The sequence below is a fragment of the Hemitrygon akajei genome, chromosome 13 (assembly GCF_048418815.1).
Source record: "Hemitrygon akajei chromosome 13, sHemAka1.3, whole genome shotgun sequence".
NCBI lineage: Eukaryota > Metazoa > Chordata > Chondrichthyes > Myliobatiformes > Dasyatidae > Hemitrygon > Hemitrygon akajei.
In genome coordinates, this window is record NC_133136.1 from 103,498,246 (window position 1) to 103,521,572 (window position 23,327).

The 23,327-nt window shown below is 46.2% G+C and overlaps 1 protein-coding gene across 2 annotated transcripts in view; it reads right to left on the reverse strand.

The window, feature by feature from the left end:
• cnot6l (CCR4-NOT transcription complex, subunit 6-like) overlaps positions 1 to 23,327 on the reverse strand; it is a 78,044-nt gene that overhangs the window by 38,729 nt on the left and 15,988 nt on the right. For both annotated transcript variants that reach the window (XM_073065192.1, XM_073065193.1), the window contains exons 2-3: positions 2,895 to 3,017; positions 2,000 to 2,186 (exon numbers count right to left, since the gene is read on the reverse strand). In XM_073065192.1, coding sequence (XP_072921293.1) covers positions 2,000 to 2,186; positions 2,895 to 2,955 — 248 coding nt within the window. In that variant the 5' untranslated portion in view covers positions 2,956 to 3,017. The remainder of the gene's footprint in view (positions 1 to 1,999; positions 2,187 to 2,894; positions 3,018 to 23,327) is intronic.

Consider the following 23,327-nt stretch of genomic DNA (forward strand, 5'->3'; position numbering starts at 1 on the left):
AGTCTGCAGCGATGCAAATATTCAGAAATTCCTCTCAAATGCTGAGCAATACAAGTGATTTTATTTTGTAAGATACAAATCTTGAACCATGATAGACAGCTCTATTTTATGAAGTTTATGCCTCCGAAGGAGCAGCCATACTTCCTCACATTCAGAATATGGAATTGCCAATCAGTTACATTATCCATGCCTCAAACATCGACATCCGTGTTGCTGGTCTCGTGACTGGCAGACAACATAGGAGAAACTTTGGATAACAATGAATGAATTGGATGTCACTCCACTTTCCAGCTTGTGATCAAAGTCATTCAGGGGCTGAAACCTGTTTTTGGCTCAAGCACTGATGTGTGTCTTGAGAACAACCAAAGATATGGACAACTCTGCCAGATCTTCCCTCCATTTAGAGTTTTGCACTGGTATGAACATGTTCAAACGGGTAGATTTCACATAAAATAGAGATTCAGATAATGCAAGTAGATGATGTTGCCTAGTAAATGTTGCAGAGATCTACAAGACTTCTTTTCAAGGATCTTGGGAAATTCAGACTGAAGTCTTTAATGAATTCACTGGTTTGAAAATTTTGTAAAATACTTTTACAGTTTGGAATAGCTAGAAAATGCAAAGATATCTTACCTTATTCAAGTTTTTTTTTAAATCTTGTCTGGGTCTCACAATAAACACTGCTTTTACTCTACAACAAGCTCTGTAGAATTCATCCAGCTTGCTTTTAGAATGAACGGATCAATAGGCTTGAAAATTACAGTGACTACATTTCATTGCTAGTCTTTGAAAAGATTTACACTCAATGTTGCTCTGTGAGTGTTAACAGACATTTGAACCATTAGTAACCAATCGGGTTTCTTGGCTATGAATGCCACTCAATAACTCATTTACATTATCGTAAAACGGAGACATTTCATTTTTTCAGGTAAAATACTATGTTTAGGAATTGAAGGATACCAAATGTCAACACGACATTCAGTATATTAAGGAATTCTACAAACCCATAATAAAGGCAACTTTGAGAGCCATTCACTTCTTGTTCCTCATTGATGGCTTTCCTCACCAGTATGCACTACTCAACTTCCTATCAGTTATCCTGGAGGAGCAGGCAATGACTTTAGCTTATTTTCTTTACACAATGTGTTGTAGGATTAAGTAAATATTCAGCAACTCTATTTTCCTACTTCAAGGTCTATAAGTTCCAAATCGTCAAACTGATTTCTATTCAGTTATCCCAGCAACTTTTATACCTCAAGCAGATGATGTTACTGGGTAGCTATTTTTTAAAGTTTTAATTCCACTTTTGCACTGCAATTTTTGAATCAACATTGGAGTATTTCCTGGTGATGCTGCACTTGGTTTGTATGTTGGTTTGATACTGCATTCTTCCAGAATTCTAGTACACACCTCTAATTCCACAGATGCACAGGAGAAAGAGACTTCTGTTCTTTGGGTTTTAAGCTTTATGTTTCAATGGACTTTGCATTACTGTCTCACCAGGCTTTATGTATCCACTCGTTTCCTGGAACTTCTGAACTGGTATAGTTTCATTTTTAAGTCTTCTGATGAGCAACTACAACAAAAGGAAAAAGCTAAAAAGAGAATTGCAGTTCCAAATGCCCCATGAAGTTAGAAACTAACCTTCATTTTTATTAGTCAGAACAGAGCAATGGCACTCAGTTACGGGAACATCTGGAACATATTCCTACCAGTCACATGATTTGAATGTTTCATTCAGATTGTTTTAAAACATACTAAAAGCAATTCTTAATTTTTAAAGCAGCAACAACAAAACTTATAACATTGAGAATCAAATGACCATTTAATTAATTTTTATTTAGATCACCTTTATATATAGAACTTCAGTCATGACCTTAGACATATACAGGTACTTAATTCACAGTAATTCAGTTGTGAACTGCAAAATAGTTAGTCCACAACTTTAATCTTATAGATGCTAGTGTGCTTGTAGAGAAAATTGATCTTAGTCACTTACCTGAGTGACACCATATTTCCTATTTCAGCTGGTAAACTGCGCAATTTATTAGAGGATAGATCCAAGTAAACTAGGTTATTGAGCTTGGCAATATCAGGTGGAATGCGTGTAAGGTTGTTGTCGTTCAGATGCAGCACAGTCAAATGCGTCAAAGACCACAGTGAAGTACTTAAACTCCTCACTTTACCTATATGAAGAAAAGAATATTGAAATATAAAAAATATTTTAGGGAGCTTACCTAGAACTAAATTTTTTAAATAATTGCATATATACTGGCTGTATTAAGTATTTGTCAGCCAGCAGACTTCTCAGATTATCTGCATTTTAACAGAGAATCACAAGTTAATAAAAACATTTGCAATTAGCTGGGCCTCTGGCATCTCTGCAATTACAGAATAAATGTCTTAGCAGTTTGGCTTTAACCTTCATTTCGCAGTTTATGTTATTTGCTAGTCAGAATCTTGAAGTGAGGTAGGAGTCAAGTCGAATTATACCCTTTTGATACACCAGACAAAAGTAGGTTAAGTAGATTTTTCTATTCCCGGCCTTGAAATGTGGATGCCACTTTTAGCATTTTTACCATCAAAACCAAGACCCAATACCCGAGAGGAGGGCATTTCCCAGGTGAAAAACCTCTGCAGCTAATCTAGAGTGACTGGACAACTGTGCTTAACAAATTTTCAAACAATAACTTGCCAGTCTGGAGCACATGCAAAGCAACTGGTGCATTATTATGTTTCTAAAATAGGACAGAAACATTCAAAAGATGAATTTTCACATTTCAAATTTCACATCATCAACTTTCAGGGCTTCAAATAACTGCCAGCATTTGCTCTAAAACCCTTACACCCCTGAGAGAAGCATGGCAGCATTTGGCAGAGCCACAGTTACTCACCAGAGATTTCTAATTCTGCCCAGTGTGATTTCTTCCCATTAGCTGCCTCTTCTAATGACATGATTGCATATATTTTACGTAGATCTTTTGGATCATATTTTTCTTTTGATATTCCTATTAAATCTAGAAAAGAAAAATTGTTGGTTTCTCAATGCAAATGGCAACACTTTTCTCCTTTATTTACATTTCTATACCAACGTAAAACTGAAAATCTTATATCATATGACAGCGCAACATTAAATTTATAGCTTTAATTAGCATCTGCACAATCCCAAGACACAGGTATCGACTCCAGCACACTGTCAAACACTTAAACATTAGTGTAATTTTCCTTATAAGATGGTCAGACAGATCAAAATACAACTATATAAAAGAATCGGATTGATTATCACTGACCTATGTCATGGAATTTGCTGCTTTGGGACAGTAGTACAGTAGTAGATGTAAAAATTACGAGAAGTTTCAAAAATAAATATAGTGCAAAGAAAAACACTGACAACTTGACAGTCACATTAAGTCCCTAGTGAGCATTCCTTTTGATGAATTCAGTTTATAGCAAAAGAGTTTCTGCTCTTCAGCATTAGGCATGCAAGCCACTCAACTTCATTTGTAGTATTGTGGCGACCCACTTCCCAGCGCACTCGAACCGGCTCACAAAGCGGCACGCGCCGGCATTGGGGCAGGTCCCAAAGAGGGCGCCAAGCCTGCTTCACCAGAAAGGGGAAAAGCCCACGCGCGGGACGGGACTGTGAATACATGCCCCCTATAGCATTCCCGCCCGGGGAGGGCGGGATCAGGAAGGCTTTAAAGCGAGGCCACGAAGTTTGAATAAACCTCTTTTGTAACTGCAGCTCACCGACTCTGTGTCGTTATTGCAGCGCTGCGTGTAGCACACCGCTACAATTGGCGACCCCCGGAAGGTGGAGGCCCGGGCGGACGTGCTGTGCAAAGCCAAGAAGGAGAGTGGGGCGTCCATCGCACAGATCACCAGGCCACGCTCCCAGCAGCAAACCAGACCAGGCCCGGCCGCAAAGCCCGCTAACCCCAGAGGCAGGGGTGAGGAGACCAACGAACAATGGTGCTTCTACCACCAGCGGTGGGGCGCAGAAGCCCGCTGCTGTAGCCCGCCCTGCAAGTTCCCAGGAAATGCCAGAGCCAGCCACCGCTAATGGCTACGGCGGCTGGCCATCGGGATAGCCTCCTGTATGCCTGGGACAAGCAGTCAGGACGCCGCTTTTTGGTCAACACCGGAGCCGAGATCAGCGTCTTACCTCCGACGAGTTACGACACCCGCAACAGAGAACCGGGTCCTGAGAATGTGAAGAGAGTAAGGGGTACGTGTAGAAGGGGTGGGCGAGGGGTAAGTGTAGTAAAATATGTAGACAGGACCAGGGAGAGGTAGCTAAAATAAGGTGCCAGGCAAGACGTGGAAACCACAAGGAAAAGGGAACCTGCGACCACAAGATAATGTGTTTGGCAAAGTATTTTGAGTTATATCTATTTCCAGTGTTTTGAGCGCGTCTGTACTTAATTCCAAGTATTAACGTTGCATCTTTGCTTATTCCGAGTATTTCGCATGCTTAGCTATGCAATAGCCAATCAATTGATGAATTTGAATCGGTAACCATATTTGCGAATGTAGTACCCTGCTTTTGGGTAGAAGTATGACCTTTGTAAACCGACAAATTGGGAGTTGGCTACCTTACGCCCGAAGTGCATGGGGCTGCGAACTCCTCTCTGAATAAAAACAGTTTCAGAGGTAATTTCGTGTCTCTGGTGTTTTTCCTCAACTGAGCAGGTTAATAATTTCAGGCTGACAGTCCCACCCTGAGGGCCGCGAACGGCAGCACAGTAAGGACCTACGGCACTCGTACAGTGCGGCTACAGTTCGGCTCCAGCTGGTTCACGTGGGACTTCACACTGGCCACCGTAGCCCAACTGCTCCTGGAAGCGGATTTTTTGCGAGCTCACAGCCTACTGGTCGACCTGCCCAGGAAGAGACTGGTCCACGCCGAGACCTTTCAAACGTTCTCCCTGGGTGAAGCCCAGTCGCCGGCCCCACACTGAGACTCCATCACGCTGTCCAACAACGACTTCACCAGAGTCCTGGCGGATTTGCCATCGGTTCTGGCACCGCAGTTCATGGCAGCCATGCCCAGACACGGCGTACAGCACCACATCCCAACACATGGACCACCCCTCCACGCCCGTGCTCGAAGGCTTCCCCCGGACAAGCTCCGACTGGCGAAGGAGGAGTTCAAGAGGATGGAGGAATTGGGGATCATACGGCGGTCCGACAGCCTATGGGCCTCCCCCCTGCACACGGTGCCCAAAGCGACACAATCAAAGGCCTTCAGGAATTCGTGGGTATGGTGAATTTCTACCACCACTTCCTCCCTTCAGCTGCCCGAATCATGCACCCCCTGTTCGCCCTGATGTTGGGTAAGGGCAAGGACATTACCTGGGACGAGGAATCCGCCAAACCAAAGAAGCCTTGGCAAACGCCACGATGCTAGTGCATCCCAGAACGGTCGTCCCTGCCGCCCTCACGGTGGACGCATCCAACACAACAGTCAGTGGAGTGCTGGAACAGCTCATCGAGGGTCGCTGGCAACCCCTGGCGATTTTCAGCAAACACCTACAACCACCCGAGCTCAAATACAGCACTTTTGACCGGGAACTGTTGGCGCTATACCTGGCAATCCAGCATTTCAGGTACTTCTTAGAAGGTAGGCCCTTCACCGCATTCACGGACCACAAACCGCTTCCCTCTGCGTTCACGAAAGCATCCGACGCCTGGTCGTCCTGCCAGCAACGACATCTGTCCTACATCTCCGAATACACAACGGATGTCTGGCATGTCTTCGGAAAGGACAATGTCATGGCGGACGCCCTCTCCCGCCCTAACATCTGTCCCAGGGGGTAGATTATGAAGCACTGGCGGAGGCGGAGCAAGCCGACGAGGAGATCCCTAGTTACAGGACTACAATCTCCGGTTTGCAGCTCCAGGACCTCCCCGTAGGCCCAGGTGAGAGGACCCTACTCTGTGACGTCACCACCGGCCAACCCTGCCCCGTCGTTCCGGCAGCCTGGCGGCAGTGCGTTTTCAACTCCATTCACAACTTAGCACACCCCTCCATCAGGACAACCATCCGGATGGTAGCCAACAGGTTCGTTTGGCACGGACTCCGCAAGCAGGTCAGTGAATGGGCCAAAACGTGAATGCACTGCCAAACAGCCAAGGTGCAGCGGCACACCAAAGCTCTGCCGCAGCAGTTCCACCCCACCCACCGGCGTTTCGACCACATTCATGTGGATATCGTGGGCCCCCTGCCAGTGTTGCGCGGAGCACGGCACCTCCTGACTATCGTGGACCGGTTCACAAGATGGCCAGAGGCGATCCCGCTCACCGACACCACCTCCGAATCTTGCGCCCGAGCACTGATTGCAACCTGGGTATCCCGCTTTGGTGTACCAGCCCACATTACCTCCGACAGAGGCACCCAGTTCACCTGCAGCCTGTGGTCAGCTATGGCCAGCCTTTTGGGGACACAGCTGCACCACACAACTGCCTACCACCCACAGTCGAACGGACTAGTGGAGCATTTCCACCGTCACCTGAAGTCGGCTCTCATGGCCCACCTGAGAGGAGCTAACTGGGTGAACGAGCTCCCCTGGGTCCTGCTCGGAATCCACACGGCACCCAAAGAGGATCTGCACACCTTGTCGGCCGAGTTGGTGTACGGCGCACCCCTGGTCATCCCAGGAGAGTTCATACCAGCCTCAAGGGGGCAAGAGGAAGAACCCACAGCAGTCCTGGGCAGACTACGCGAGAGGCTCGGTAACCTGGCCCCCATACCCACTTCGCAGCATGGGTAGAACCCGACCTGCGTACCCAGAGACCTGCAAAACTGTAAGTTCGTTTTTGTACAACGGGGCGGACACCGGGCACCGCTACAGCGGCCCTACGAGGGGCCGTTTATGGTGATCAGAAACAACGAGTCCACATTCATGCCGGACACTGGGGGGAAAGAGGAGGTTTTCACGGTGGACCGACTCAAACCAGCCCATGTGGACTTGGCACAGCCGGTCGAGATTCAGGCACCGCGGCTCAGAGGCAGACCTCCCAAACAGAGTCCGACCCAGACTGTGGACATTGGGGGGTGTATCGCCGGTTCTGGTGGGGGGGGGGGGGGGGGTTATGTGGCGACCCACTTCCCAGCGCACACGAACCGGCTCACAAAGCGGCGCGCGCCGGCATTGGGGCCAGTCCCAAAGAGGGCGCCAAGCCTGCTTCACCAGCAAGGGGAAAAGCCCACGTGCGGGACGGGACTGTGAATACGCACCCCCTACAGCATTCCCGCCCGGGGAGGGTGGGATCAGGAAGGCTTTAAAGCGAGGCCGCGAAGTTTGAATAAACCTCTTTTTTGTAACTGCAGCTCCCCACTCCGTGTCGTTATTGCAGCGCTGCGTGTAGCACACCGCTACAGTATTATTGAAGTAGAGTATTTTGAAGGAAAGCATTATCTTGATTCAGCTAATACTGTGTGTTATTTGACATCTCATTAAAAATAGAAACACTACACTGCTTCGTAATGCATAAAAATTTCAATTATAACTACATATTTTAAAAATCTGCTGCTTAAGCTTGTAACACGGTTACAACTAATTCACTATACACGAAGCAAAGCAATACATGTAGGAGACAAGTCAGCAGTGCAAAACTTGCCTCAAGCTTGGTTAACAATTTAGCCTAAAACGTTTATTTTTCTATGCACTTCTAACAGCATGCCTGGAACCGATATAGATGGACAAATAAGAGAAAATCTGCAGATGCTGGAAATCCAAGCAACACACACACAAAATGCTGGAGGAACTCAGCAGGTGACTGTACTTTTTCCCCCATAGATGCTGCCTGGCCTGCTGAGTTCCTCCAGCAATTTGTGTGTGTTGCACCTATATGGACCGATTAGCTTTGTTTCTAAAGTCAAAAAATTATTCTTCTTGCATTTTCAGAAGCCATTTAATAACACGCCCCATAGAAAACTACAGAAGGAAATGAAGGTACATTTTATCCGCGGGGGATTGGTTCCAGGACACCCACCCCCACGGATACCAAAATTCGCAGATGCTGAAGTCCGTTATATAAAGTGGCGTAATATTTGCATAAAACCTACGCACGTCCTCCCATATACTTTAAATCGTCTCTAGATTACTTATAACACCTAATACAATGGAAATTCCATGTAAATATTTGTTACACTGGCTTATTGACAAGAAAAAAAGACTGTGCAGGTTCCTCCCGCTCACAAAGCAAGCAGTGAACGAACAAGATGTGAGGCGAACCATGATCAAACAACGAGTAAAATTTATAGTCTCTAGATTACAGAACTTATAACACTTAATACAATGGAAATGCAATGTAAATAGTTGTTACACTGTCTTATTTGCAAGTAAAAAAGACTCTGCATGTTCCTCCCGCTCACAACGCAAGCAGTGAACGAACAAAACGTGAGGCGAACAATGATCAAACAATGAGTAAAACTTGTAATATCTGTACAGTAATTGTTACACTGTCTTGTTTAGGGAATAAGGACGCTTTGGAGGAGGCTCAATAATACTAAAGTCAGGAACTGTGGAGGTTGAGGGCTGAGAATCTTCAAGCATTGAATGTTGAGACTTCAGAATTGCAGATGCTTTAGTTAGAAACATTGTTAAAGGAAGTTATCTCTTCCTTTTTTTGCATCATCAAACAAATCTTGCAGTGGTTGCAGGCATGTTGTTATCCCTTGGGTGACATGGAGGCTTCGTTCCATCGAAGGATCATAGTCGAGGATCATACCCTTTAACACTGGCGCCTGATGAAAAACTGCTGCAAATTTTTCACCCGTCCAAATTGATGGCTCTGCCTCCTCTAAATCTTCTTCATCATCATCATCTTCTGTAGAGGCTTTCAGCTGATCGTCGAGTTCCTCGTTGGTAAGGGTTTCTCTATGCTCTTCTATGTGTTCCTCGACATCATTCTCAATCATGTCAGAGAAGCCTTCCCTGCCAACTTCCCTTGCAACATTCAGGATATCCCTGACTTCTGCATCAATAATGGGGAAGCCCCTGAAATTATTGACTGCCTCACTCCATAGTGGGTTCCAACATGCATTCACTATCTCGGGCTTTACGGCATCTACAGCTTCTGCAATAAGCACAATTGCATCTGCAATTGTGAATTTCTTCCATAAATCCATGATGCTGCAGTCAGGGTTAGCATCAAGGGCAACCTCCCGAAGGTCAGGTGGGTGTAAGTCGCCTTAATGCTCTTGATGATGCCTTGATCAAGTGGCTGCAGCAGTGATATAGTGTTAGGAGGCAGGAACATCACTTCCACATTATCGTCGGCGAAGCCCAGAGATTGGGGATGGCCGGGAGCATTGTAAATTATGAGGAGGGTCTTGAATGGTAGCCCCTTCTCTTCGAGGTATTTCTTGACTTCAGGAACGAAGCACTGGTGGAACTATTCCAAGGACAAGATCGCCGTCACCCAAGCCTTCTTGTTGTGTTGCCAGAACACGGGTAAGCAATTTTTGTTTTTGTTCTTAAGGGTCCAGGGGTTGTTTGCTGGGTAGATGAGGCCTAGCTTGATCATGCAACCAGCTGTGTTGCCACCTAGCACCAGAGTAAGGCGATCTTTCCGAGCCTTGAACCCCGGGGCCTGCTGGGCACTCTTATGGATGTAGGTACGATTGGACACCTTCTTCCAGAACAAGCCCGTTTCATCACAATTGAAGACTTGCTCTGGAAGGTAGCCTTTCTCTTCTATGAGATTCTTGAGCTCCTCTGGGAATGCTGCTGTGGCTTCGGCATCAGCTGATGCCGATTCTCCCGTGATCTTTACGTTCTTGAGGCTGTAGCACTTTACATAGCTAGCCAGCCAGCCATCCCTTACTAGCCTTAAATTCTTTTCTCTTGCTCTCGTCAACCCCGTCACAGTGGTGCTCATAGAGACTAAGAGCTTTTTCACGTATAATTTGGCCATCGACATGGATATGCTTCTGTGACATGTCCTCTAGCCATACACTTAATGCTTTCTCAGTCTTCGCAAGCACTTTATCACAAACCAGAGAGACCATTCTTGCCATTGTAGGGGCAGCACTAACACTTCCACGAATTTCAGCTTCTTTCTGCTTTACGCCTTTGAGGAATCGCTTTGACCACCGAATTGCTTTTTAGGAGTCATTTTTTCACAGGAACAAAGTAGTGCATGAATGAGACACGAGGCAAATAATGCTCGAACAAGTAATGAAAGAGCACTTCCAGGTTTGCTCGATCCGCGGTTGGTTGAATTCGCGCATGTGGAATCCGTGGATAAGGAGGGCCGACTGTGTATACAATTCAGAAGTGCCAGCATTTGTACATGACACAAAACAGTGAAAGACACTGATCAGATGAGGAGGATTAAAGTGATACATCCAAGTTGACAATATTGGGTCCAATTCTTTTGCAAAACATTACTGACAATTTTAACTGGAGTTTTTAACCAGCAAAATAATGAAAAGAGCCATTTTTTGAAAGGTACAGTGTACCTGAAAGCATATAAAGAATTTTCATTGACCGCAAACAGAAAACAAAATACACAAGTACCCTAATCGTTTCCAGGGGTGCAAAATAAAACTGGTACATAAACATGTTATAATAGAATATAAAATATTAAGGGGAATGTAAATATATCACAATCTTCATTAAGTTAATTTCCTTTTAGGGCCAGAGATTTCACTAAATTATAACAAAGATTCAATCGATATCAAAAATGTTTACATCTCATTCATCAATGCTTAACACTTCTAAGATATTTTACAGCAACATGAGTTTGTAAATCCCTGAAATTCTCATTAACGCCAACTATCCTGAAGACACTCCAAAACACAATCAATAGAACACAGAGAACTAGTGACAAGAACCTCTGGAATTCAGTGTTTTTCAATATCAATATCTCCATATTCATGTTATAGTTATCCTATTAATTGGAAAGGGTGTGCAGGGGAATGGTAAGGTATCCCAAGATGTCAGCTGTATACTTTTGGGAATACAATGTGAAAAAAAACTGGAGAAAGAGACCCATTACTTAGCCAAAACATTTACTGATTGTCTATTTTACAGATTTAGTCTTATCCATTCCATGACTCTTTCCATACACAGAATCCATCTCAGTGCAAGTTTTTAAAAACAAACTAAGGATTTCATTCTGCCACAAAAACACCAAGAACCAAACTATGAAACAGTTAATAAAAACACAAAATGCTGGTTGAACTCAGCAGACCAGACAGCTTCTATGGGAGGAGGTAGAGACGACGTTTCGGGCCGAAACCCTTCATCAGGAGACACCTCCTGATGAAGGGTTTCGGCCCGAAACGTCGTCTCTACCTCCTCCCATAGAAGCTGTCTGGTCTGCTGAGTTCAACCAGCATTTTGTGTTTTTATTTATTTCCAGCATCTGCAGATTCACTCGTGTTGCCTATGACGCAGTTAGTTTTGAGATTAACTGCCATAGGGTATATTTGGGGCATTAGGACCAAAACTGACAACTATCAATGGGCATACATAAGGCAGAGGTTGATAGATTCTTGAATAGTCAGGACACAAAAGACCTGAACAGATTAGATATGGTAAAGTTATTTCCCATGGTAGGGGAGTCTAGGACAAGAGGGCACAACTTTAACATTGAAGGACATCCATTTAGAACAGAGATGCAGAGAAATTTAGTCAGAGGGTGGTAAATCTGTGGAATTTGTTGCCACGAGCAGCCGTGGAGGCCAAGACATTGAATAGATTTAAGGCAAAGTTAGGTTCTTGATTAGCAAGGGCATCAAAGGGTATGGGAAGAAGACAGGGCAGTGGCGATGACTGGAAGAATTGGATCAGCCCATGATTGAATGGTGGAATGGGCCAAATGGCCTACTTCAGCTCCTATATCTTATGGTCTTATCTTACAGCACAAAGGGGTACTGGGATAAGGTAGGAGATTAGGCTGAGAGGGAAATGGCTCAGCCATGATGAAATAGTGAAGCAGACTAGATGAACCAAATGGCCTAATTCTGCTCCTATGTCTAATATTTAATAAGTACCTGTCAAATCACAAACGAAAATAAAATTGTTTTGACATTAAGAACTAAGTAAATGGCAGCATTTTTGTGAAATAGTGCTAAAAGCTAAAAGGTGAATAAAATAATTCCATTATTAAAGATTATATTTTAATAGTCTGTGTATATTATTACCACTGCTCATTATTTTTATTAATTAGTCCTAATTGTGCCCAGTAATTTCCCATGACTTTTCAGTAAAGCTACAATAATATAAAAGCTGAAAAAAGATAGTTTGTTTAAAACATTGTTCAAACAAAGCTTGTTGAAAATTTTGAAAAACATCATGCAGTGAATGGTCATAAGTAATACTGAGAGATGAAGGTAAGAACAGATAGCAAGGGATAGGTTGATTTTCTTGTTCATTAAGAGTAGATGTAAAAAAGACTAATTGTACACACAATTGTCTTGATTTTACTGAAAAGTTTAATGTTGAACCAAGGTTGTCAGTTACTTGGCCAAATGGCAGTAGCCGTTATAATAACCTGTGCAAAAACCTGTTTTTCAAAGTCAGGTGGGGAACAGAGATAATCTCAGTCTCTGCTCTTGCAACAGATTTATGCTTCCAAATCAAAGAGATTGGCAGAATAATAGCTGAAGAAAGCAATTCTCTCTCTATTTCCTACCTTCAGTGTGACAGAACACAGGTTGGGAACACTAATTCACCCACTAACCTTGCTCCTTTGCCCAGTTAGTTACTCCTCGTTCTGTCCCTGGTCTAGTTTCCCCAGTAGTTCACACACTTTGCCCTCTCATTCTGCAGTTCTTTGGAGTTCACCATTGGCACACCCCAACAATCACTAGTTTGGCTAATTAAAACTTTCCCTTCAGTTAACATGCTCTACCAGTTTATAACTCATAAAAATAAGGATTCCAGACACAGGCATTCCAGCAGTTTCATTTACACCGTTACATTGAGTTGTAGACAGCACGATGGCCCCAAAAGTCCCGAGAGTCAGTTTGGAGCATCCTAAAATAATGCCTGTGTTAATGGGAGCAGGCAGACCACACCCTACACAGGCAACAGCACTGGTGGGGAGACATTATTCTTTTATATTCATCTCAGTGTGTGGGCACTGATCTATGGGTTTAACTAAGGCATTTGTTGTGGAATAAAACTGTACAATGTTAGAATCCCTGTATAAAATGTTCCAATTCTGCATCTGAAATTTCCTGGTACTTCTAGGCCAGGTGGAGGCCAGAGTTGACGGCTGGTGAATAGTTATATTGAGAAGTTAAAGACAAAGTGTGTCGGGAGAAAGCCTCTGTATATTTATAATCAATTGTACACGATTGTTTTCATTTGTCTATTTGTAAATGCTTTTTTTCTTCACAACTTCTGGGCAGTTTTTGCATTTTTTTCAGCTGGCACTAAATAAAACCCCTTGTGCTAACGTGCTGTCATGGCTTACTGTGGCGACCCACTTCCTAGTGCACTCGAACCGGCTCACAAATAGCCAGCGCGCCGGCACAAAGGCCAGGTCCGCAACAAAGGGAAAAAGCCTGCGGGGGTTTGTGAGTACGTGTCCCTTACAGCATCCGCGCCCGGGGAGGGCGGGATGAGGGAGGCTTTAAAGCAAGGCTGTGAAGTTCGAATAAAATCATCTTTAATTGCAGTTTACCGACTCCGTGTCGTTATTTTAGCGCTGCGTGTAGCACACCGCTACAATTGGTGACCCCGACGGTCCAAACGATTTTTGGACCGGAGATGACCGACGCCGCATCTGTTCATGCGGTTTCGTTGAAACTGCCAAGCTTCTGGACGCTGCGACCTCACCTATGGTTCCAGCAAGCAGAAGCCCAATTCCACGATCGGCAGGTAACCTCAGAGGACACACGTTACTACTACGTGGTGAGCTCCCTCGACCAGGACACAACGGCCCAGGTTGCGGAGTTCGTACAGTCTCCCCCGGCGGACGGCAAGTACACGGAATTCAAAGCCCTGCTCCTAAGGACTTTCGGACTCTCACGGCGCGAGCGGGCTGCCCATTTACTGCACCTGGATGGCTTGGGAGACAGACCTCCATCGGCTTTAATGAATGAGATGTTGTCTTTGGCCGGCGGACACACACCCTGCCTCATGTTTGAGCAGGCATTCCTGGAGCAGCTGCCCGAGGACATACGCCTGCTGCTGTCCGACGCGGATTTCAGCGACCCCCGGAAGGTGGCAGCCCGGGCGGACTTGCTGTGGACCGCCAAGAAGGTGAGTGGGGCGTCTGTCGCACAGATCACCAGGCCACGCTCCCAGCAGCAAACCAGTCCAGGCCCGGCTGCAGAGTCCGCTAGCCCCAGAGGCAGGGGTGGGGAGCCCAACGAACACTGGTGTTTCTACCACCAGCGGTGGGGCGCAGAAGCCCGCCGTTGTCGCCCGTCCTGCCAGTTCCCGGGAAACGCCGGCTGATGACTACGGCGGCTGGCCGTTGGGATAGCCTCCTGTATGTGTGGGACAAGAGGTCGGGTCGCCGTTTTTTGGTCGACACCAGTGCCGAGATCAGCGTCTTACCTCCGACGAGTTACGACACCCGCAACAGGGCGTCGGGTCCCCCCCTGAGGGCCGTGAACGGCAGCACGGTAACGACCTATGGCACCCGTACGGTGCAGCTACAGTTCGGCTCCAGCCGGTTCACGTGGGACTTCACACTGGCTGCCGTAGCCCAACCACTCCTGGGCGCGGATTTTTTGCGGGCTCACAGCCTGCTGGTCAACCTGCCGAGGCAGAGACTGGTCCACGCCGAGACCTTTCAGTCGTTCTCCCTGGGAGAAGCCCAGTTGCCAGCCCCACACCTCGGCTCCATCACGCTGTCCGACAACGACTTCACCAGAGTCCTGGCAGATTTCCCATCGGTTCTGGCACCGCAGTTCACGGCAGCCATGCTCCAACACGGCGTACAGCACCACATCCCGACTCAGGGACCACCCCTCCACGCCCGTGCTCGAAGGCTTCCCCCGGACAAGCTCCGACTGGCGAAGGAGGAGTTCAAGAGGATGGAGGAATTGGGGATCATCTGGCAGTCCAAGAGCCCATGGGCCTCCCCCCTGCACATGGTGCCCAAAGCGACAGGGGGCTGGAGACCATGCAGCGACTACCGCAGGTTGAATGAGGCTACCACACCTGACCACTACCCTGTGCCGCACATTCAGGACTTTGCAGCAAACCTGCACGACGCACGGATCTTCTCCAAGGTAGACCTCGTCCGAGGATACCATCAAATCCCGATGCATCCAGACCACATCCCCAAAACGGCTCTCATCACCCCGTTCGGCCTTTTTGAGTTCCTCCGCATGCCGTTCGGCCTGAAGAATGCCGCACAGACGTTCCAGCGGTTAACGGACACAGTGGGACGCGACCTGGACACATTCATCTATTTGGACGACATCCTCATAGCCAGCAGCAGTCGTCAGGAGCATCTGTCCCACCTCCGTCAACTCTGCGCCCGACTGAGTGAATACGGTCTAACAATCAACCCGGCCAAATGCCAGTTCGGGCTCAACACCATTGACTTCCTGGACCACAGGATTACTGCAGACGGGGCAACCCTTCTGCCCGCTAAGGTAGATGCGGTCTGCCATTTCCCCCGACCCACCACGATCAAAGGCCTTCAGGAGTTCGTAGGTATGGTGAATTTCTACCACCGCTTCCTCCCTTCAGCTGCCCGAATCATGGGCCCCCTGTTCGCCCTGCTGTCAGGTCCGGGCAAGGACATTGCCTGGGACGAGGAGTCCGCCGCCGCTTTCATTCAAACGAAGGAAGCCTTGGCGAACGCTGCGATGCTAGTGCACCCCAGAATGGACGTCCCTACCGCCCTCACAGTGGATGCATCTAAAACGGCAGTCGGTGGGGTGCTGGAACAACTCATCGCGGGTCACTGGCAACCCCTGGCGTTTTTCAGCAAACACCTGCGGCCACCCGAGCTCAAATACAATGCTTTCGACCGGGAACTGTTGGCGCTATACCTGGCAATCCGGCATTTCAGGTACTTCTTAGAAGGTAGGCCCTTCACCGCGTTCACGGACCACAAGCTGCTTACCTTCACGTTCACGAAGGTGTCTGATCCCTGGTCTTCCCGCCAGCAGCGCCATCTGTCCTCCATCTCTGAATACACGACGGATGTCCGGCACATCTCAGGTAAGGACAATGTCGTGGCGGACGCGCTCTCTCGCCCTAACATTCATGCCCTTTCCCAAGGGGTAGACTTTGAGGCGCTGGCAGAGGCGCAGCAGGCAGACGAGGAGATCCCGAGTTACAGAACCGCAGTCTCCGGTTTGCAGCTCCAGGACCTCCCTGTAGGCCCAGGTGAGAGGACCCTACTCTGTGACGTCGCCACCGGCCAGCCCCGTCCCATCGTCCCGGCAAACTGGCGGCGCCGTGTTTTCGACTCCATTCACAACTTAGCGCACCCCTCCATCAGGACAATCATCCGGATGGTAGCCAACAGGTTCATTTGGCACGGACTCCGCAAGCAGGTCAGTGAATGGGCCAGAACGTGTATGCACTGCCAGACGGCCAAGGTGCAGCGGCACACCAAAGCTCTGCGCAGCAGTTCCACCCCACCCACCGGCGTTTCGACCACATTCATGTGGATATCGTGGGCCCTCTGCCAGTGTCGCGCGGAGCACGGCACCTCCTGACTATCGTGGACCGGTTCACAAGATGGCCTGAGGCGATCCCGCTCACCGACACCACCTCCGAATCTTGCGCCCGGGCACTGATCGCCACCTGGGTGTCCCGCTTTGGTGTACCGGCCCACATTACCTCCGACAAAGGCGCCCAGTTCACCTCCAGCCTGTGGTCAGCTATGGCCAGCCTTTTGGGGACACAGCTGCACCACACCACTGCCTACCACCCACAGTCGAACGGACTAGTAGAGCGTTTGCACCGTCACCTAAAGTCAGCTCTCATGGCCCGCCTGCGAGGAGCTAACTGGGCGGACGAGCTTCCCTGGGTCCTACTCGGCATCCGCACGGCACCCAAAGACGATCTGCATGCCTCGTCGGCCGAGTTGGTGTACGGCGCACCCCTGGTCGTCCCCGGGGAGTTCATACCAGGCCCAAGGGGGCAAGAGGAAGAACCCGCAGCAGTCCTGGGTAGACTACGCGAGAGGCTCGGTGACCTGGCCCCCATACCCACTTCGCAGCATGGGCAGAACCCGACCTGCGTACCCAAAGACCTGCAGAACTGTAAGTTTGTGTTTGTACGACGGGGCGGGCATCGCTCACCGCTGCAACTGCCCTACGAGAGGCCGTTTACGGTGCTCAGGAACAACGGGTCCACGTTCGTGCTGGACTTTGGGGGGAGAGAGGAGGTTTTCACGGTGGACCGACTCAAAACGGCCCATGTGGACTTGGCGCAACCGGTCGAGTTTCCGGCACCGCGGCGCAGAGGCCGACCTCCCAAACAGGGTCCAGCCCAGACTGTGGACATTGGGGGGTGTATCGCCGGTTCTGGGGGGGGGGGGGTTATGTGGCGACCCACTTCCTAGCGCACTCGAACCGGCTCACAAATAGCCAGCGCACCGGCACAAAGGCCAGGTCCGCAACAAAGGGAAAAAGCCTGCGGGGGTTTGTGAGTACGTGTCCCTTACAGCATCCACGCCCGGGGAGGGCGGGATGAGGGAGGCTTTAAAGCAAGGCTGTGAAGTTCGAATAAAATCATCTTTAATTGCAGTTTACCGACTCCATGTTGTTATTTTAGTGCTGCGTGTAGCACACCGCTACATTACCATCTTTTTCTCCCCCAACTGGTGACCCTCATCGGGCACACATACCCACACCTGATATCACAGGTATCACACTCAGGGCACTAAGGTCGAGTTCAGCAATGCCAATAGTCAAGTTAATTTCCAAGCTAATTCAGAACACAAATAATTGAACTTAAGTTTTTCCTAAAATTTTACTTAACAACTCTTTAGGTAAATTGGCTGTGCTATTAGAAAGGAGACATTTTTAATGTGCAATATTTACTTCCATCTTCTATCAGTGATCCAATTCTGATTAAGCAATATGTGGTCCCATTACAAAATATCTAAGTTATTGGAAATAAGAAGGCTGGGTACCTGCATCTGTAAACTTGTGGTGTTATTAACAAGAACTGTTGTGTGAGAAGTTCCACCTAAAATCATGTGGAGCTGTAAAACCAAAAACAGAGTAAAGAAGAAACCACTGCCTTTACCTCTTGTGTACCTAGCTCTTGCACTTCCTTCTTTATTCTCCCAAAATAAAGAACGCAACAATGTCATTGTCCCCAACTGCCTTCTCCACATTGGCAGCTCTTAGTTTTTATACAATGGACATTTTATTTTGCCCAAAAGCCACAGTGACAAAGAAGATAACATGCCACAAGAAATACTACACAAAAGCCCACAAAAAACATACCCGTTTCCCTCTCCACAGAAGCTGCCTGACTTGCTAAATATGTATATATTCATTTCTTGTTCAACTATCTGCAGCATTTTGCCTTTGTATAGTACTGTAGTTTAAAAAATACTTGTTCTAAAGCAAGTCACAGATATAATGCATGTATCCTTTCACAAAGTTATCTCAATAACCAGATGTTATTTTTTTCTGTCCTTTGTTATCCTACACTTACCCAGCACATTTAGTGTGGAGCTGTGGAGGGTCTTGGCACATTCAGGTTATGTATAATTTCTTATCTGCAAACCCCCAGAGTTACAAACATGGAATCTGTAGCTATTGGAGAGAATTACTTTAATTGTCAGAGCATAAGTTTGGCCAAGTCCACTTGTGTTGGTTTGGCAGCACTTTAAAATTTCTCAATAGAATTAAGTGTTATTTTCTAGCATTCATTACTGGAATACAAAAGTCACACATACAATTGATTCTAGAGTGGTTTATAAGCCAATATGTATGCTGGATAAAGAACTACAATTGTACAAATATACTTTTCACAAACCATATGGCTACCTTATACTGAGATAAACTGACCTCAAAATCTGAGGACATAAAAAGGAAGCACTAGTGATCTTAACTCAGCTAAACTTCCCAAATATACAGTGGCATGCAAAAGTTTGGCACCCCCAGTCAATATTTCTGTTACCGCGAATAGTTAAGTGAGCAGAAGATGAACTGATCTCCAAAAGTCATAAAGTTAAAGATGAAACATTCTTTTCAACATTTTAAGCAAGATTAGTGTATTATTTTTGTTTTGTACAATTTTAAAGTAGAAAAAAGGAAAGGAGCACCATGCAAAAGTTTGGGCACCCCAAGAGATTTGAGCTCTCAGATAACTTTTACCAAGGTCTCAGACCTTAATTAGCTTGTTAGGGCTATGGCTGTTCACAGTCATCATTAGAAAAGGCCAGGTGATGCAAATTTCAAAGCTTTATAAATACCCTGACTCCTCAAACCTTGCCCCAACAATCAGCAGCCATGGAATCCTCTAAGCAGCTGCCTAGCCCTCTGAAAATTAAAATAAATGATGCCCACAAAGCAGAAGGCTATAAGAAGATAGCAAAGCGTTTTCAGGTAGCCGTTTCCTCAATTTGTAATGTAATGAAGAAATGGCAGTTTACAGGAATGGTGGAGGTCAAGTTGAGGTCTGGAAGACCAAGAAAACTTTCCAAGATAACTGCTCAGAGGATTGCTAGAAAGGCAAATCAAAACCCCCGTTTCTCTGCAAAAGACTTTCAGGAAGATTTAAGAGACTCTGGAGTGGTGGTGCACTATTCTACTGTGCATGCAACACCTACACAAATATGACCTTCATGGAAGAGTCAACAGAAGAAAACCTTTCCTGCGTCCTCACCACAAAATTCAGCGTCAGAAGTTTGCAAAGGAACTTCTAAACAAGCCCGATGCATTTTGGAAACAAGTCCTGTGCACTGATGAAGTTAAAATAGAACTTTTTGGCCACAATGAGCAAAGGTATTTTTGGAGAGAAAAGGTGCAGAATTTAATGAAATGAACACCTCTCCAACTGTTAAGCACGGGGGTGGATCGATCACGCTTTGGGCTTGTGTTACAGCCAGTGGCACAGGGAACATTTCACTGATAGAAGGAAGAAGGAATTCAATTAAATACCAGCAAATTCTGGAGCAAACATCACACTGCCTGTAAAAAAGCTGAAGATGAAAAGAGGATGGCTTCTACAACAGGATAGTGATCCTAAACACACCTCAAAATCCAGAATGGACTACCACAAGAGGCGCAAGCTGAAGGTTTTGCCATGGACCTCACAGTCCCCCAACCTAAACATCATCGAAAATCCGTGGATAGACCTCAAAAGAGCAGTGTATGCAAGACGGCCCAAGAATCTCACAGAACTAGAGGAAGAATTTTTGGAGGCAAAAATCCCCCAAACAAGAATTGAAAGATTCTTAGCTGGCTCCAAAAAGTGTTTACAAGCTGTGATACTTGCCAAAGGGGGTGTTACTAAGTACTGACCATGCAGGGTGCCCAAACTTTTGCTTCAGGCCTTTTTCGTTTTCTGTTATTTTGAAACTGTAAAAGATAGAAATAAAAAAAGTAACCTTGTTTAAAATATTAAAGAAATGTGTCATCTTTAACTTTATGCCTTTTGGAAATCAGGTCATCTTTCACTCGCTTAGCTATTCACAATAACAGAAATTTTGATCAGGGGTCCCAAACTTTTGCATGCCACTGTATGCTGAAGTATATCTTAACATGCTATTAATGACTCATTTTATACAGCAAATCACATTTCCAGGGTCTATTTAACAATGGAAATTTTGACCAGGAGCACCCAAACTTTTGCATGCCACTGTAGTTCTCCAATAGGTCTTGTCCTTCACTTTTTAACTATTAAAATGGCTTGGCTGCATGGAAGTTAGTTTTTTTTAAACATGAGAATAGTCATGATTTCACCTTTCAAAAAGTGCCTTTTCTTCAGATCTTGGTTTTATAAACTTCAATGGACAAGAAAATATACGTTATACAGATAACAATGTCTCTGAGCAGAGAGCACTTTCACAAAATTATCGAGCTTAACCAGGCTGGAACAGAAATTTACTCAGCTACCTAAACATGGAAAGGCATAATAAATGTTTATCCTGAAAACAATGATTAACTATTTGCTTCTGATTGAGGTTAATAAGACAAATATTAAAAACAAATTGTTTGTGTGGCCTCTTGCTGATGAATACACATAATATCTTTTATTTGTTTGTTCGGCAAAGCAGAGAAACAGGCACTTCAGCACAGGCCCACGCTGACCAACTCTCACCCATTTACACCAATCCTAAATTAAACCCATGCTCCTTACAGTTTACAAGGCCAGCTTGAAAGAGTCCCTAAAGAATTATCACCAGTATATCACTTGTGGAACCAGAAGAGCCAACACACTGGACCAGTGTTATACTACCATCAAGAAAGTTCACTGTGCCATCCCACACCAATACTTCAGAAGGTCTGATCACCTGGTTGTTCTTTTACTTTTGACTATAGGCAGAGACTGAAGAACACAGCTCCAGTAGTGAGAACCAAGAAGGTATGGATAAGGGAGACAGAGGAGCGCTTACAGGACTGCTTTCAGTCAGTAGAATGGACAGTACTCAAGGATTCATCTTCAAATATGAATGAATAGTTGTCACTGACTTCATTAAAACTTGTGTGGTTGAGTGTGTGCCAATGAGAACATACTGTACAGATCTGAATCAAAAATGGTGGACGAACCAGGAAATTCACATTCTGCTGAGGGATTCAAGTCCAGTGACCAAGGCCTATACAAGAAGTGCAGGTATGACTTACAGAGGGCTACCTCAAGAGCAAAAGAACAACTCCAATTGAGGCCAGAGGTAGAATCAGACGACTGGCAACTCTGGCAGGGGTTGCAGGCCATTACTTCCTACAAAGTGAAACCCAACACCATGAATGACAGTGAGGCTTCAACCCCAGATGAGCCCAAAGCTTTCTAAAAGCACGCTTTGAAAGAGAATAAAACTATTAACTATGAGGCTGTAGCACCCAGTGACCCTGTAATCTCTGTCTTTGAGGCTGACATGAGAATATCTTTCAAGAGGGTAAGCCCTCACAAGGCGACAGGCCCTGATGATGTACCTGGTAGGGCTCTGAAAACCTGTGCCAACCAACTGGTAGGTGTGTTCAAAGACATTTTCAATCTCTTGCTGCTATAGTCGTAAGTACCCACCTGCTTCAAAAGGACAATAATCGTACCAGTGCCCAAGAGAAGGGTGAGCTGTCTTAATGACTATCATCCAGTAGCACTCACATCTATGGTGAGGAAGTGCTTTGAGAGGTTGGTCACGACTAGAATCAACTTCTACCCATTGCAATTTGCCTATCACCACAATAGATTTGCAGTGGATGCAATTTCACTGGCTCTTCATGTGCCCTTGAAGCACCTGGACAAGAGTAATACTTATGTCAGGCTGTTGTTTATTGACTGCAGCTCAATATTTAACACAAATTATTCCTATATGTCTGACCAAAAAGTTCCAAAACCTGGGCCTCTGTATGTCCCTCTGTAACTGGATCCTCGACTACCTCACCTGAAGACCACAGCCTGTGCAGATTGGAAATAACACCTCCACCTCGCTGATAAGAAACACAGGCACACCTCAGGGATGCGTACGTAGCCCACTGCTCTACTCTCTCTGCGCCCATGACTGCGTGACTAGGCACAGCTCAAATGCCATCTATAAATTAGCTGATGACACAACTATAGTTGCAGAATTTCAGATGGTGTCAAGTTGATGTACAGCAGTGAGACATATCAGCTGGTTGAGTGGTATCACAGCAACAACTTTGAACTCAACGTTAGTAAGACCAAAGAATTAATTGTGGATGTCAGAAAGAGTAAGGCATGGGCACACAAGCCTCCTCATTGTTCAATCAGGAATGGAAAGGGTGAGCAAATTCAAGTTCATAGGTGTCAGCATCTCTGAGGATCTATCCTGGACCCAACATTTCGATGCAGCTGCAAAGGAGGCACGACAATGCCTGTATTTCATTAGGAGTTTGAGAAAACACTTGCAAATTTCTACAGACTTACCATGGAGAGCTGCATCACCATCTGGTATGGGGTGGGGGGCACTACACTGGATTGAAATAAGCTGCAGAGTGTTGTGAACTCAGTCAGCTCCACCATCGGCACTAGCCTCCCTGGCATCCACTTCATCCTCAAGGAGTGATGCCTCAAAAAGGAGACACCCATCAGTAAGGACCCCATCACCCAAGGACATGCCCTCCCTCTTCTCACTGCTTCCATCAGGAAGGAGGTACAAGATCATGAAGACACACACTCAAAAATTCAGGAACAGCTTCTTCCCCTCTGCCATCCGATTTCTGAATGGACATTGAACCCATA